This window comes from Cydia fagiglandana, chromosome 5 (genome assembly GCF_963556715.1).
Source record: "Cydia fagiglandana chromosome 5, ilCydFagi1.1, whole genome shotgun sequence".
Classification (NCBI taxonomy): Eukaryota; Metazoa; Arthropoda; class Insecta; order Lepidoptera; family Tortricidae; genus Cydia; species Cydia fagiglandana.
In genome coordinates, this window is record NC_085936.1 from 12784100 (window position 1) to 12802413 (window position 18314).

Sequence of the window (18314 nt, forward strand, 5' to 3'; positions counted from 1 at the left end):
TTTTCGACTCTATCAATCAGATGATAGAGTCGAAAAGTGGTAGACCACTTTCTTGGCTGACTATACGCTGCATATTCACCAACTTATAAAAAAATTTCAGTCACCTACAAACAAAGCCACAAATAAAAAAAATCCATTCTTAAATGCTTCTCATATTTTCTTTGACTATTATTGTCTTTTTTTTTTAATTATGAATGGGCTTACTCATGGCCACAGACTAGCCGAGGCGTAGACGTGGCCTACGATGAAGCGAGCTCGCCCAGAAGGTGCCTGTTCACTCTTGATTTGAAGGTTGCCGGGTTATAAGAACACGGAAATATAGACGCCGGCAAGGAATTCCATTCCTTGGCAGTGCGCATAAGGAAAGTAGAAGCAAAGCGCTTCGTGCCAATTGGTGGAATATCTACCAAGTAAGGATGGAAACCGGCCGTGCGTCTAAAATTCCGATGGTAGAATGGGGACGCAAATTTCAAAATTGCTTTCAGCAAATGAGCTAACTCAACATTTTAATGTATTTTGCCTGAAGCGTCTAATAAATAGGTATTGTTATTATTTAAGCTCTGCCAGGTAATTTCTTAGGTTTCTTTAACAAAAGCCATTCGTTTTCATATTAAAAAAAATCAAGTATAAAATGTATAATTTCAAGAATGAATATCCCGCTGGAAAATATTCCTGTACCTCAACTGTCACTAATTTTATTGTTGACAAGGTTCAGTTTTGCTTGGCAATAAATTCTGTTCGGTAATTACTCATGTCAAAGCCGGCCTCTCGGCTCTCTTCACGCGTAATTAGCTTCATTTGCTTCAATTAATGAGGACCGAGAAGTGGTCCTAGGTAAACATGAAAGGATTTTTGTTTACTGATGCTTGATTTCAGTGATATAGTTTGTAATCTGGGATTGAATCGGATACAATCGGAACTCAGAAACTCCATTTTCTTCTTATGTAGTACTACTAACTAGTACTAGTACTACTAAATAGTTTATTTTTAATAATTATTAATTAAAAAGGGGTAATTTTGAAACTCAGTAATATCTATTACATCAGGATATTTCCATACTTTGGCAACACTAATGCTACTAGCTACTACTGCAACGCTTAACGAGGCATCTCGCTTAGGTACCTACTGTTGCTATGCTATGACAGCAAAAAAGGCTTCTAGTACTTTAGTAGGTATGTTAAATAGGAAACGCGTCTGTCACGATCAGCACAGATATGGCCGCTAGGTGGCGACAGCGCCACGCGCGGCTTATGGCAAATCCCAAAATTGGGGTCGAACGGATGTACTTTTAGCTACCTGTAGCAAAGCGACGAAATCGCGGAGTGAGCCACGCCTGCTTTGGGTTACGTAAATTAACGTTACTTTTATAATATATCCCCTTATAAAAGGGACTTTTATCAATATTTTGTCATGGAAGTGGACATGCCCATACAACCATTTCTAGTCGCCGTTACGACGCGGTGTTGACACATCTTGTGTCGACACCGTCTGTTTCGGTCACAATTCCAGTCGCAGAGTCGTCGCCGTGTCGACACAGTTACCAGAAATGGGGAAGGGTCGACACATGACACAAAGTGACATAAAGTGTGGTCGCCGTGTGCACACATTGTTTCGGGTTTGCGACTACTTTATGCCAAAATCATTCATTCATTCGTTCATTTTGTTCCTGTCAAATGGAAACTGTCAGATGGGAAAATGCTTAAATAAAAATAAGTGACATTAATACGCCATCTCTAAAACGGATTACAAGACGTAATTATATATTGTTTGCATTTATATTACAATAGGACTTAAATTATTATGGGGAATTAAACTGCTCGAGTGATTTGATAAACTAAGTGTAATATAATCAACGCGCCACCACATTGTTTTAGTTTAGCCGGAAATGAAATTGTTTACTTCTCAGTGCCTGTGTTCATAACTATATTATTTGATGCATTTTTAGTACTTCGATGCGTATACTATACTTAAATAACAGAAATAACGCTTTACATACTACGAAACTTGTTAATTATGATGTATAAATATGGTTTAAGGCTGAGAAATATTGCAGTCACAAAGTAGTCGCAATGTTTCGACTTTGTGTCGACTCTGTGTTGACACATGACACGCGCTGTCAAAAGTAATAACAAAGTTACTGGATTTGCAAAATGGCTCCTTGTGTTCATTCGTTTTCAGATATTCTCAAAGTGTAAGAGCCATGCCGTGGAATAAAAAAAAGTTAATCCTCATATTTTAATCGCGATTAATTTAGTCGACCTAACATAGATTGAAATTGCATTCATCTGAATATTAATCGAATAAATTATCGATTAAATCTCGATTGAAAGTTGACAGGGGGACATTTTTGTACGTAAATGGAATGCATGTAAATATTTCCCACCTTTTCGGGGCGGGGACAAATGGGAACACACAATTTTTGGAAGTATTCCCATTTATTCCCGCAGGGAACAGATGGAACAGGATTTGAGAGTAAATATTTCCCATTTTTTCCCCCCTTATCGGGCTGGGGACAAATGGGAACACACAATTTTCGGATGTAATCCCATTTATCATTTATCCTCGCTAGATATGAGCGCCGCGCCGGCGCGCCGCCGCCGCCGACGAAATTTTCGCGCCGCCGCCGCCGACGCTGCGCTATCGGCGTGGCATCGGCGTGACCTTGTTAGATACTACTACTTTCAGGTTCAGATAATATATATTTTACCTAGTTTAGATCTTTAACGCGCCATTCTGAATAGCTTATAGACATTCAAAAATATTGAAGGTAAATTCAAACTTTTCTCTCTGGTAGATAATAACCGCGCTACTAGTCTTAGGACAATAAAATTACAAATTCTGCCAGCTAGTTAGCTCATCCGCGTGAATGCACCGCGAAATAAACCATTGCAAGCATGGTTGAATGTTTTTAAAAGGTGTATAAAGGGGTTAATTCCAGATATTAAGCGTTTTCACGTCCAAAGGTCTGGCCGTTGGCTTCGCACGGAAGGGCGTCGGAAACGGAAACGGGTCTCATTTAAACTTGGCCATCTATCTTTGACCTAGCATCGCTCGCATGGAAGTATGCCAGTATCTGAACCTCCAAGTTTTCGGCACTGTGTGGAGCTCAACTTTCGGCCTCGCTTTTAAAATGCTTGGTCATTGGTTTTTGTCCGATCTTAGCTCCACTGCAGCACGGCCTTTGGCCTCGCACGAATGCGCCTAAGTTTTTAACATTATGGCCTCGGTCTTTATCGATCTTCGGACTTGCTTACACCTGACCACTAGTTCAATCTAAGCTCTGCTCTCTTGCAACTTGGTCTTCGGCCTGCACAGAAGCGCACCGCAATCGGCGCTCCAGGCATTCGGCCGTCAGCCAAGCTCACACTTTGCGTTCGATTCTAAGCTGTATGCTTAATACTCGCAGCTCCGCCTCTGGCCTCTCGTGCTCGCATGGGAAGTCGTCGGAATCAGATCTTCGGTGTTAGGTGGAGCTCGTCCTCGAGCCTCACCTTTTGACATTAAATCAGTTTTGTTCGGTTGATTTTGGTTAACGACGGAGCTTGATTTTCCTCATCAAACATCAATTCGACTCTTTAGACTGTCGACAAGACGTTTATCTGATGACACAGTCAACGCGCTACTTTTTACTTAGCACAACAGACTGATAAGGTCCTCGCAAAGATTTTCCGGCCAGGGCCTCACCAAGATTAAGACCGGCTCTGATGCAGCGCGATACCGTTTATAAAACTATTTTCGTACCTTTATTCAATAAATTATCCTTGAAATTGAAAAATGCACTTATTTTATAACTTTCTTACAGCAAAAACATGTATTTTCGGTAAAATTTTGGTTTGAATTATTTTTTCATTAATCGAAGGTGTTTCAAGGCAACGCCGCCGATTCGCCGCCGCCGCCGACCGATTTTGACCGGCGCGCCGCCGCCGGCTAAATGCCTATCGGCGCTCATATCTAATCCTCGCAGGGAACAGATAGAATAAGATTTGCATGTAAATATTTTCCATTTTTTCCACCTTATCGGGGTGGGGACAAATGGGAACACACAATTTTCAGATGTATTCCCATTTATCCCCGTAGGGAACAGATGGAATAGGATTTGCATGTAAATATTTCCCAATTTTCCCACCTTTTCGGGGTGGGGACAAATGGGAACATACAATTTTCAGATGTAATCCCATTTATCCACGCAGGGAACAGATGGAATAGTATTTGCATGTAAATATTTCCCATTTTTTCCCACCTTATCGGAGTGGGGACAAATGGGAACACACAATTTTCGGATGTAATCCCATTTATCCTCGCAGGAAACAGATGGAATAGGATTTGCATGTAAATATTTCCCATTTTTTCCACCTTATCAGGGTGGGGACAAATGGGAACACACAATTTTCGGATGTATTCCCATTTATCTCCGTAGGGAACAGATGGAATAGGATTTACATGTAAATATTTCCCATTTTTTCCACCTTATCGGGGTGGGGACAAATGGGAACACACAATTTTCGGATGTATTCCCATTTATCCCCGTAGGGAACAGATGGAATAGGATTTGCATGTAAATATTTCCCAATTTTCCCACCTTTTCGGGGTGGGGACAAATGGGAACACACAATTTTCAGATGTAATCCCATTTATCCCCGCAGGGAACAGATGGAATAGTATTTGCATGTAAATATTTCCCATTTTTTCCCACCTTATCGGGGTGGGGACAAATGGGAACACACAATTTTCGGATGTAATCCCATTTATCCTTTATCCTCGCAGGGAACAGATGGAATAAGATTTGCATGTAAATATTTCCCATTTTTTCCACCTTATCGGGGTGGGGACAAATGGGAACACACAATTTTCAGATGTATTCCCATTTATCCCCGTAGGGAACAGATGAAATAGGATTTGCATGTAAATATTTCCCAATTTTCCCACCTTTTCGGGGTGGGGACAAATGGGAACACACAATTTTCAGATGTAATCCCATTTATCCCCGCAGGGAACAGATGGAATAGTATTTGCAAGTAAATATTTCCCATTTTTTCCCACTTTTTTTTTTTAATTTTTTTTTTTTAATTTATTTATCAAAGGCACATATACATAATCAATTTTAAAGTTACTCGCCAAACTACGTAGAATGCAGTTTGTTGGCGAGTTATCCTCGCAGGGAACAGATGGAATAGGATTTGCATGTAAATATTTCCCATTTTTTCCACCTTATCGGGGTGGGGACAAATGGGAACACACAATTTTCGGATGTATTCCCATTTATCTTCGTAGGGAACAGATGGAATAGGATTTGCATGTAAATATTTCCCATTTTTTCCACCTTATCGGGGTGGGGACAAATGGGAACACACAATTTTCGGATGTATTCCCATTTATCTCCGTAGGGAACAGATGGAATAGGATTTGCATGTAAATATTTCCCATTTTTTCCCACCTTATCGGGATGGAGACAAATGGGAACACACAATTTTCAGATGTACTCCCTGGCGTGACAATGTGACGTAACGTGACAGGTGCGACATTTCGACAAGTCTCATTGTTGCTGACGTCACAGGCATCCATGGGCTACGGTTATCGCTTACCATCGGGCGGGCCGTATTCCTGTTTGTCACCATCATTGTATTATTTTTAAAAACTTTATTATATCGGCAAAAACAGGTATTTCTTTTGCGATGTTTATGATGATAATGATGGAAATTGTCACAAGATTTCAAAGAACTTTCGGTAATTCTTGAGTTCTGTGTCGGAATTTCGTGACAATTGTCGTATTTCTTGTGACAAATGTCATTAGCTTCGCAAAATAAGTACTTATTAACTGGCGATATAGTGGAGTTTTTTTTTAATTAACATGTTGGTGGCAAACAACCACACCGCCCGTCTAATGGTAAGCGATTACCGTAGCCCATGGAGGCCTGTGACTTCAATTACAGTGATGTAGACAATAGGGAATATTAGGCAAAGCTCTGCGTAGGTGGCACTAGTAGTACACATACAGTAAACAAACATGCGTCACTACGTCACTCACATATCGCCTATCGTGAAACACGACAATCGAGGGTTCGGTTTCTGCCTCTCTATCACTCTCGCATATTCGAGCGATAAAGAGGCGGATAACTAAATTTCGATTTTCGCGTTTACCGGTAGGCACTTGTTAACAAACCGCCTTGATGCATCGATGTCATATTTTATTGTCTTTGAAAACTTGTCAAAAAACAGTTTAAGGCATAGTATGTATAAGTTAGTCTATGAATTTACTGAGTCGGTAGTACTGCACTCTGGCGGCAGAACATTGCAGTACCTAATATACCCTATTGTTGGACCTGTCACGTCCTAAAACCTATAAAACAATATTCATGACGACTTTTATGACAACATGCGTAGCCGCCATCTTGGATTATAAAATGGTCATCATTTTCGAATTCTGCACTCCGTAAAACCTATAAATCGACATCCGTGACGACGCAAGTTATCTTTATTTTCAGATCTAACCAATTGCTACAGAATACAAAGGACAAAAAAAGAAGCAAGGAGGTAATGAAACAAGCAAAAATACTGATGATTCCTCGACGCAATTGGATGATTCTTAAATTGTGTCCAGATTTTCTTGTCATAAAAGTTTTTATTTTTCACATATAACTCACACAAGCTCCGTGACATTTCGACCTTGTAATTTTTTTAATGTTTTTGTTTATATATGCGTATCTCACTAGAATAATATAATCAAGGTATGTTTATGTTTGATGGTTGAAATAGTAACTCTAAAAATTATATTTGTGTCTTATATTCCTGCCAAAGACTTTTATTTTTCCTTTTCCTTCTACACAAGTTAGGCCAAGTAATAAGAATTTAGGGCTCTCAATTTTATCTTGACTTCTACATCAGTAAAGCTACGAGGCCAGTTTGGTATCGTTTTCGTATAAATTCACAGTACCAAATTTAGTTATGGTATCACATTGACACCATTCCGAAGTAAAAACATATAAACTTATTAAAATACTTTCTTTTAAACTCCTCTTCACGCTTAAACTGCTGAACAGTTTTAATTTAAAGGTACACATATATTTTGAGTCCCGAGACAGGACATAATAAGTTATCTCAAAAATCATCCTTTAAAGGTGTGAAATGTGGTGCAGGGGGGAATTCAGAATTGAATTCTTGAAGTTAATACTTACTGTTTAAGTTTAGGTTTGAAGTCATGTTTTTTATCATTTTCAACTAAATCAAAGATGTAGAATTGTAAACCATCCCAAATTTCATATAAATCGGTTCAGCGGTTATTGATTGTCCGTACAAATTTTCACGCCACTTTTCACACCTTCAAAAGATGATTTTGGTTATAAGATCTATCCTATGTCCTGTTCCGGGACGCAAACTATTTCTATACCAAATTTCAACGAAATCGGTTCAGCGTTTAAGCGTCAAGAGGAGTTTAAAAAATACCGGCCAAGTGCGAGCCGGACTCGCGTATTAAGGGTTCCGTACATTAAGTCCGCCTCGCGCTTGGCTGCACATTTCTAATAGGTTTTCCTGTCATCTTAATAATCGTGATAGGTAAAGGACTATTTTGTGTATTTTTTTCAAAATTTAAGACCTAGTAGTTTCGGAGATAAAAGGGGGGGGGGCATGGTCATTTTTTGGGTATAAAATCAATTTGTTTACGTTATATGTCCCTCTTTGGGTCCCTAATTTACATATATGTACCAAATTTCAACTTAATTGGTCCAGTAGTTTCCGAGAAAATAGGCTGTGACAGACGGACAGACATACCGACGCACGAGTGATCCTATAAGGGTTCCATTTTTTCCTTTTGAGGTACGGAACCCTAAAAAAATTGTTTTTAAATTTTGTGGAACACGGCCTAGCACCTTCACTGATGTAGAGATCAAGATAAAATTGAGAGTCCTAAATAAAGTTTCAAGAGCGGATATTTCAAAAACTATTCAATATATGGAAAAAATTGACTAAATAAACTTGTAACAAATTAAATTAACTTTCATTTTCTATAAGTGGCCATGTCGCTACGATGCATAGTTTCCGAGATATAATCGAAAAACCGGAAAATGGGACCTTCAAAGCCCCCTCTCTCCCCCCCGCTCAAAGGCTACGGCCGAGGACTTTTGATATGTTCACCTCCTAACTTGTCCAAACCAAGTTAAGGAGCCAAAAATTGTGTTCCGAGCATTTCCCTCTACAACTTTATTGAGCATTCGTTGCCTGACCTAGTAGCGTATTGCATTTCTTTAAAAACTTTTCTGTAAAAGGTTGACGGGTGTTGGGTGTTTATATGGTTTTGGTCGATTTTTATCATTCGCATCGCCCATGATGACTTACTAGAATTACGAGCACACGAGACACAAATAGTAGTTTGACAAACCTTGGTTTTCAAGAGGTATTTTATATTGACATTTGCTGTCACAAATTTGCTGTCAGATTTAGTCGCAAACCGCACGCAAAGTGCACACAAATGTGTCGACACCTTGTTACGGAAAAGTGTACACACGGCGACGACACTTTGTTTCGAAACAATTCTAGACACATTGTGTGGACTCTGTTACGACACATCTGACATTTAGTTACCACTTTGATGATTCTGCGACTGGAATGGTTATATGGGTGTTTAATGCATGCTTTTTCGCAGTAACACTTAATGTAAAGGCCGATGCACATAGCATGCGTAATTCAGCACGGCATAGCAGATACTTGTAATGAATGCGATAGGTACACATTGCGTACGTAATACGTACTTACTACACAGAGAGGCAAAGACCTCCATTACATAGGCAACCGCTGTTGCCTGGCCTTTACACTATAGTTGCGAATGTTTCGATAGCACGTCGTCAACTTGGATGCCAACCAGTTAAATTGTGCTTTATAAGGTAAACGACCTAGTTGTTTCCATTTTAGGTCGAAGTATGTACATAAACATAAATATGCTTTAATTTCAAGATTATTCTACTACTAAGTGGACGAGGACGATATATTGCCTGCATTAGTAGGCTGTTTATTAAAATAAACTGATGATTTTGAACGGCACAGGACAAGTTAAACGTAGGTTAGGTTAGGTAGGCAGGTGACACTAATAATACGCACAGCAAATTTTAGCTGTCTGCGCCAATTTATTTTTATTGTTATACCTAAATTAGAAATCAAGTGTAATTGAAAGACAATTTGAAACTGTAATCTTAATGTGAGACCCTCAGAGGGTACCATCTACTATCTTCGCTGCGGCATTAGCTGTAGGTACTTACTTAAGTAAATAGGTACTTACCTAAAGTTAATTGAAGGCCAAATCAATCTAATAAAATCGGTTCAATAAAATCTAGTATTTTTCTGTAGTTTTTTTTATTATTTATTTATCTAATAAAATATAGTGTTATTCTTATAAATAGTCGTAGTCCCGCAAAACTCAACACTGATTTTGACTGTGGGGTCATCAGTCTCTAGTTATTAACTTAATAACTTATAGTATGTAATTAAATTACTACAATATATTATGGTAGTGTTTTTTGACTTAGTTTTAAATTTAGGCTTATTATTTTCACGTCTTATGGCTGCAGGCAAACTATTAAGTAAGTATGGAATTCTTTTCCTAAGGGTTCTATCCCCGTAGTAGTTATTCATTCTAGGAACGGATAGTTTGCCTGAAGTCACAGCCTTTGTGATATATGTATGATTCACTGGTGTTAAGGAATCAATTGAGTTAAGCTCATGGCAACTATGGTTATTGATCGCAAGTAAGTATTTATGTTTTAAACTAACAGTTACTTCCATTGTCATTTAATAATAGACTAATAGTATTTTTCACTCATTCGAACGTAATCTATGTATCAAAACAATAAAAAAAACATCTTAATGGATTTAAATCACGTAGGTATTACTGCATTGTAAGTCTGCGTGTTATAATTCATAAAAGATACTTAGATATGTTATTTTAAAGAGTATGGGCCCTTTATGACCAAAAGTGATTAAAACATTAAAGGTCGCTCGAACAAAAAGGTATCCCGGGAACCCCTGATCCACCTTTAGGGTACATATTAATTACTTAGGGTTAACATTTAACATATAATATACCTATATGAGATAAATGATAGCCAAAAAGCAAAAACCATGTTTTAAATTGGGTATTTCTGGGAATAATTAGTCATTTCAGCCGCATGGCCTCCCATGTCGATATGAGGAGCTACCGTTCGTTCTGGTTAAAATATTATATGTGTATTTGTGTTATGGTTTCTGAGAAGATATTTAGATTTCTCGAATTCATTACTCATAGATATTTGTAAGAATCAGACACATCCCTACAAAAGGTAACTATAAGTACACACACTAGACCGCTTTTTTATTTTTGAAAGTTAAGCTATATGAATGACAAATAATCCCGACTGTTAGCTTCAATTTACCGATTACTTAGTTTTAGTCAATTACTTGTATTTCACCAAAACATCTACGCCACCTTCAGTTTCCGTGTCTTAATTCCTAGGGATTCGCCGATACGGTGTCATTACAAACGCCAGGGGGCTTACCACGAAAGCCGAAATTCGTGTCTCTGCTAAGTTGGTCCAATAATGCAAGAGAGATAGTTATATAGTAGAGTTAGACGACCGAATTCCAATTCCAATATTCACCGCAGGCATTCAGAATACAAGCTATATGACATAATACCTCAGTCTTTTCTTATTCTACGCCATACTAAACCAAGAACTAACTAACTATTTATAAACCGGGTGTGGCCTGTAATATGAGCAAAAAATTAAACTGTAGGCTGTACTCCTCATGCTGACCAACATTTGTTCAGCGACTTTTAAAAATTACTTGTGATTTGATTTTTAATACACTTTAAAGTTTATTCTAAGACGCAATGTATTGCGAATTTTGTTATGTATAAGGCGTGAGAACGTGAGAAGCAACGTCAATCACAATGATATGGCGGGGCGATGGCATCCATTGGAGATAAAAAAAAAATTATGATATATAGAGTCTAAATACTTCATATTTTTTAAAAGTTGTTGAACAAAAATGTCACCGTTTGAGGAGTATAATCTATGTTTTAATTATTTGCTCATGTTATAGGCCACACCCGGTATGATGATGATGATGAATAGATGTTATTTAGTGTTGATATAGATACTTTTGTCGCGTACTTCTGAAAGGTCTGTAACAGATGGTATTGAACCCCGCCGTTTCGTGTCCTGACTAATTGCGGACGCGATGAGAATTGATAGCAGAGTTCAAAGCGGCCGCCTCGCCCGCGAACACGTACCAAATGGTACAGTCGCCATCAGATATATCGGAGCAGCCAAGGTATTCACAAATATCTGAACACGCCTCTATTGTCAAGGCGTTAGAGTGCGCGTTCAGTTGTTGTGAACACCTTGGCCGTTCAGATATATCTGATAGTGACTGTACTAGCCTTTTATTCGGTGTTGTTCTTAGAAAACAATCCCTTTTTCCTCGTAGATAACCAAGTTTAACAACCGCCTTTCCCTAATAAACTAATAAGGAAGAAAGTTACGTGATGTTTTTTATCCTAGGACAGACAAGTTACGATTTTAGATAATGATCAACAATTTTTTAAACATCCCAAACGGGTTAGGGTTCCGTACCCGAAGGGTAAAAAGTATTACTAAGACTCCACTGTCCGTCTGTCTATCACCAGGTTGTGTCTTATCTTATGAACGGTGATAGCTAGACAGTTGAATTTTTTGCAGACTATGTAGATATTTCTGTTGCCGCTATTTCAACAAATACCAAAAAGTACGGAAGTTACGGAACCCTCTGTGGGCGAGTCCGACTCGCGCTTGTCCGATTTTTAAATATGTTTATTTACTGCTTACTGCTAGCCTTTCTCCGCAGACGTTTTGTCTGGTTGCCCTTGGCATAGGCCTCTCCCATATTCCTCCACGCGTCCCTGTCCAGAGCCTGTCTTCTCCACAAGGCTCCAGCCACCTGCCTGAACTCGTCTTCCCATCTCATTTTTTGTCTACCATCATTCCTTTTTCCGTCTCTTGGGTACCATGTTGTGATGTCTTTTGACCATTTTTCTCTTTTGTCTCGGAGCATGTGGCCAGTCCACTTCCACTTTAGTTTTTTCATAGTGTGGTTTACGTCGATTATTTTTGTTCTCTTTCTAATGTCCTCCAGTTTTATTCTATCTCTAAGTTTAACATTCAACATGCTTCTTTCCATACTGTTCTGGCATACTTGGAGAGCTTTCCTTTCCTTGACAGTTAGGGCCCATGTTTGACATCCATATGTAAGGCAAGGAAGGATACAGGTGTTAAATACTTTGGACTTAATATTTGTTGGTATTTGGTTGTTCTTCACTATTTCCTTTAGTGACCAGTATCGTTTCCATGAGTTCCTGATTCTAGTGTCTACTTCTTGTTGTGTCAAGTTTTGAGGTGATATCACTTGTCCAAGATACGTGTATCGTTCTACATAAGCAATGAGGTTGTGGTCTATGTATATATCTTCTTTTACACTGTTGGTCATTAACTTGGTCTTTTCGGTGTTCATCGTTAGTCCCACTTCTTTGCTGCCGTCTGCAAGCTGTTGTAGCATTATGCTTTGGTCCCTCGGGTTATCACTCAGTAGAATAATATCGTCAGCAAACCTTAGATTTGTTAGTTTTGCTCCATTTATGTTAAGGCCAAAAGATTCCCAGTTAAGTTTTCTGAATACATATTCTAAAACTGCAGAAAACAGTTTAGGTGATAAGGGGTCTCCCTGCTTAACTCCTTTCTGCATGTTAAAAAGTTGGCCTTCTCTTTCTGTTCGTATTTTAGCTGTTGAATTTTTATATATTTGTTGGATTATCCTTATGTATTTTGTCGGTATGTTTTGTGTTCTCAGCGCTTCCCATATGTATTTATGTTTCAGTGAGTCGAACGCTTTATTATAGTCTATGAAAGCAAAATAATAGATTTTGTTGTATTCTTCATTTTTTCTATCAGCTGTTTGATTGTATGGATATGGTCGACTGTTGAGAATCCACTCCGAAACCCCGCTTGCTCTTTAGGTTGGTTTGCCTCTAATTCCTTGTTTATTCGGTTTAGGATAATTTTGGAGAATATCTTGTACAAGTTTGTAATTAAACTGATGGGTCTGTAGTTGTTAACCAGGCTTTTGTCACCTTTTTTGTGAAGTAGTATAATTGTAGAGGTGGTCCATTGATCTGGTATAGTTTCGGATCTCATAATGTCATTAAATAATTTTGTTGTGGTTCCTAAGATTTGGTCTATACATCCTTTAATTATTTCGTTGGGTATTTTGTCGTCACCAGGGGCTTTTCCATTGTTTTGTGATAGGAATGCTTGTCTTACCTCACTTTCAAGAATAGTAGGGATTTCTTCCTCATCTTCTTTATATTCTAGGAGACTGTTGGTGTCCTCTGTATCACTATATATTTTTAAATATGTACCTACCCACAATACAATACAAATAATACAGGAAGAAGAGGTTAAACAACAGGCCGTCTTATCGTTAAAAAGCGATCTCTACCTACCTATTATGTAATATAAGTAACAACACGTACTAAAATATTAGTAAACTCCTTAAGGTAGCTATTGTTATTGTTAACATACTCCTAACTAAAATAACTTATTTTTAGATGCTCGAATCGACTTCGTAAATATTCTGTCTATTTTAGACGAAATCCACGTGCACTGGTAGGTTGGTTGTACACGTGGATATTCTAACATAAACAGAATGTGTTGATTTCCGAACTATGCGTTGCGTCCGAGACGTTGCGTTCACCACGGCTCCATTAGGGATTTAAGCCGGGTCACGGAATAAATAATAGTAATAGTACAGAAGATTCACTCTCTCGTCTGTTACGATTAGGACTGATATGACCGCTAGGTGGCGCCAGCGCCACGCGCGGCTTATGGCTAGCCACCAAAATCGGTGTGGGACGGATGTACCTGTTGCAAAGCGACGAAATCGTGGAGTGAGCCACGCCTGGCCGGGTGTAAAATAAACTACAAACTATTTAATATTGGTGTGGTTATAGGCTTTAGGAACACTAGCAATAATATTTTATAGCATTTCCTTAAGTCCGAGGATCGTGATCAAAATAGAACATTATTATTCAGTCCGGTTCGCTTGATAGAAAATGCGTTTGGGAATCCTTTTCATTTTATGAATTGTATCGCTCCAGCGCATTGGAATTCTTCTACATATTTGCTATTTTCCCTTGACAGTTACTTAGGTACGAGTTTTTTCTGGTACACAATATTAAATCTTAACAATATATTATTACGGATTCTTTTCTTTGAGTTTTCGGACACGTTTCTGAGAAAAATGAGTGTTGCATGATATCCAAATGGTTAAGGTGTCAAAGTAAATAAGTAGCAGTGTTGGCCGAAACGTTAATGCAATTGAATATTCTCGACGATTAACCAGCACAAATTGAACCGTCAACTGTAACCGTCCGTTACCGTTTACGGTTCAATTTGTACTGGTTAATGGTCAATTGCAATTAACGTTCGGCCAACACTGATAAGTAGGCTCGATTAACATACAATTTCAATTAACGTATAATTTTTCATCTTCACTTTTGTTTCTTTCATATTCGTTCTTATGAAATTATTTACGTATTTGTACCCAGGTTGGGCCTTACGCACGATGGCGAGGATCAGTGCGCAGCAGCGGCGCAGCGCGGATCGGTGATGGCGCCGACTGTACTCGCCTCGCTTCACAACTTCTCCTGGTCTGCCTGCTCCAAGAAACAGCTACATGACAAGGCCAAGTCAGTACCTTCTTGAATTACTATTCACACCACCAGAACCAGTTCGTGGTGACATTCCGCGTTTCGGTGACGGCGCCGACTGTACTCGCCTCGCTTCACTACTTCTCCTGGTCTGCCTGCTCCAAGAAACAGCTACATGACAAGGCCAAGTCAGTACCTTCCTGAATTACTATTCACACCACCATAACCATTTCGTGGTGACACTCCGCGGCTCGGTGACGACGCCGACTGCACTCGCGTCGCTACACAACTTCTGCTGGTCCGCCTGCCTCAAACACGCCGCCATAGTTACTCATCATAAGTAAAAAAAGTCTATTTTATCGGATACCGAATACGCCGTGTAATCCGTTAAAATTGAATTTTCATGATTATTTGTGCTGAGATATTATTAAATTTTCAAAATAATTGTAGGTAGTACGAATTTAAATGTATATCGTACTAAGTAAGCCAATCTCCGAAGTTCCTGCTCAGTTGCAATTCCAGCTTTTAAGTTAAAGCTGATTAGTTTAGTTTTCGTTCTTAATTACTGTTTTTTGTACTCGAGTAACTTTCAGTGCCTTGTATATTTATGGAGCTCCGAGGCTGATTCGTTGTTTATTGTTCCGAAAGTAATTGCCTGAGTAAATACCTAAAGGCTCAATTTGCAAGTTTTGAAACCGTTGTTGATAGGTACCAAGTACCGGCAAACAAAGAATCAATAGAGTTTTCATCTCTTTGTGTTTTTAATATTTAAATTTAACTTTAAAACAGAGATGTTTATTTTATAGTCCTTAATTCATTATTGTAGATAGCAATCTACAATAATGATAAAAACAAGCAACTTCCCCGTATGGTTAACTAACACGGTGTTCTTGTAACTTTAAAAGTGTCACAAGTGCGTTTTCGAACCTTTATAAATTAAATACAATCATGAGAAATCGATATGTTAGTGTTGCTTACTTTTTTAATTTACTTAAGTACATCAAATGTTTGATTTCTACATTTCTCATTATGACTAAAATTACTACTAGGTAATATAAATAATGCCAAGGAACTTGTAGGAATGTGACGTATCTATTTGAAGGAAAAACGTCCGTTGCATCAAGTTGAATTTCTTTAATGAGCTTAACTGGAGTGAATAGGGCGTTGCGAGCACAACGAAGCCCATTTAAGTTGGTTGACTTGCTACATTTATAAAGTTGTCCGTATTATGATCAATATTCTTGGTAATAGAATACAGCTCTCACTTTGTTAAGTATCGTTAACATACCGAGCGTCTTGAGAATACAAGCGTACTAAGTTTCAACTGGGTAAATATGTGAAGTGATATATACAAGTATGTACCTACTAAGATATATATATATGTTATACACACCGTAGGTAGATGTTTACCTATTATGCTCTAATGACAATGAAATCACTTTTTTAAAACAAAGAACTTCTCAATAATAAGCAACTGGCGGTATCTAGGCTAACTAAAGAGTTATCTCTTTTAAACGCCTAGCTTTTATTAATTAAGTAGATATTGCATTGCAGAGCCGCTTTAATTGTTGTTTATTCTGCATGTCTAGATATCTACGTCAAAATAACTTTCTTAATTAGGTACTCCTCATTCATAACGTCGAGCTTTTTTTAAAAGTCAATACCTTGTCGTTAAAGATAAGACTATGAGTAACAATTAAAGCTAAATTGTGTCTCGGTAGTTATTTTGTTTCCAAAATTAATTATTACGTCGAAGACGAAAGAGCCGAGATTGTATCTACCGCAAGTAATGTAAGACTAAGTGTATAAGTAGAACTATTCCCTTAAAGGGAATTAGAATTACGTAATATGTAACACGGCTTACACGACGAAACGAGGAGTAGCGGAGCAATTAGTGACAATTTGGAGTAACTGCACTTAAATAAGGTCGTGACAAAGCGGACAACCTAACGCCGAGACGTAGGTACCGGAGACACGTTTATTTGACTCAGCAGTTAACTCTAATTTGAGAGACTTTACTTATCTATTATGCAAAAGTGGAAGTTATAGAATGTAAATCATACAAACGAAATAATTGAAATAAGTCGAACTATGATTAATAGTTATTGTAAATACACATCGAATTATGTAAAAATATTTTCCCTTATGTCAATATCCAGAGAGGAAAATTAGGACTACGTTTGTATGTAGCCCTTGCCGTCCCCTTTTCTTTTAAAAAAGGTTCTAAAAGCCCTGACATAATTTTTGGTGGAACAAAAGTAAAATAACAGTCGTTTTGTATTTTTTATACCACATCGGTGGCAAACAAGCATACGACCCGCCTGATGGTAAGCAGTTTGTGTTTATTTTGAATCTGGATTTCCGATTGAATTATTGTAAAGATTCAGCGTTTGCACCTAGTTTTACAAACACACTGCCGTATTCGAACTTCAAGATATTCACAAGAAACGACACGTACTAGATCCATTCTAGATACATTATAGTTTAGATATCAACTAGTTCTCTTTTGCAGCGCAATTCGGGCAACCAATGTCACTTTTACGTTAGATAGAGTAAGATATCTATTAGATGTGAATTAGATCTCTAAGTCATATCCTGTGGAAATCGTTCAATAGTATGTCCAGAATCGCGCAGATGTCAAATTTGACAGGTTAGATCTTAAACATATCGTTATCGTATCTTGGTGATGTCTAATAGATGTCTATTTCATAATCCGAATCCGGCCCACAGCCTGTGAAATAATTGTGTATTCCAGGAAATGGTGGTGCCTGCACACCCGCAGCCAGGACGACGGGGTGGAGCTGGGCGGTGCCAGGGAGCTGCCCAAATACGCCTTCACTATGGACGAACAGTGCCGAACCGAATTCGGTGACGGGTGAGTCTTAAGGTTCATGTAGACGGTGCGGAACTTTTGCATGCGATTTTAGTTAGGTGGTTATGTAATGAAATGAAACTAGCTTGTGAGTTGTCGCACCGTCTGAATAAGGGCCCCCCCACATCTGGCGTCTTTCGAGCGTCGGCGTCTACAATTCTATGGCCGACGTCGACGCAACGTCGACGCAGTGTCGACGCAACTGCGCAGCGACGTCATTTTCCATAGCGCTGGACCGACGCCGACAGACGCCGACGCTCGAAAAACGCCAGATGTGGGGGGGCCCTAAGGGTCGGTTGCACCAAACTGTTCGTATTGTTAAAAAGTTCGCTAAATTTTTATGTATGGAAAGTTACATAGTTAAAGCGCCGGGGCGCGCCGGCTGACGTTGATCAGTCTGTCGTGGTCGGTGCAACTGGCCCTAAGTCTTCAAAGGGCCATTTATCAGTGTTTATGAAACATGTATGTACTTATAATATCGCAAATCTTGGGATACATGAACGCTATTAAAAGAATATTAGCATAGGTACCTACACTTGTCTGAAGCTTTTTTACGTTTACTTAGCTTCACACCGAATTATGTGTGTAGGTACAAAATACGTATTATGTAACTAATTTATATTTTAAAGCTGAATCTAAGCCACTTTAGGGCTAACAAAAACCTACTGTCTGTATTAATAGTGTGTCTAGTTTTTTATAAAGTTATTATTTATAATAAAATAAGCACTATTTGTA

The 18314-nt window shown here is 38.5% G+C and overlaps 1 protein-coding gene across 2 annotated transcripts in view; it reads left to right on the forward strand.

The window, feature by feature from the left end:
- The window catches only part of LOC134664503 (A disintegrin and metalloproteinase with thrombospondin motifs 1-like), a 71963-nt gene that overhangs the window by 18249 nt on the left and 35400 nt on the right, over positions 1-18314 (forward strand). For both annotated transcript variants that reach the window (XM_063521180.1, XM_063521181.1), the window contains exons 5-6: positions 14606-14746; positions 17463-17582. In XM_063521180.1, the coding sequence (XP_063377250.1) occupies positions 14606-14746; positions 17463-17582 (261 nt within the window). The remainder of the gene's footprint in view (positions 1-14605; positions 14747-17462; positions 17583-18314) is intronic.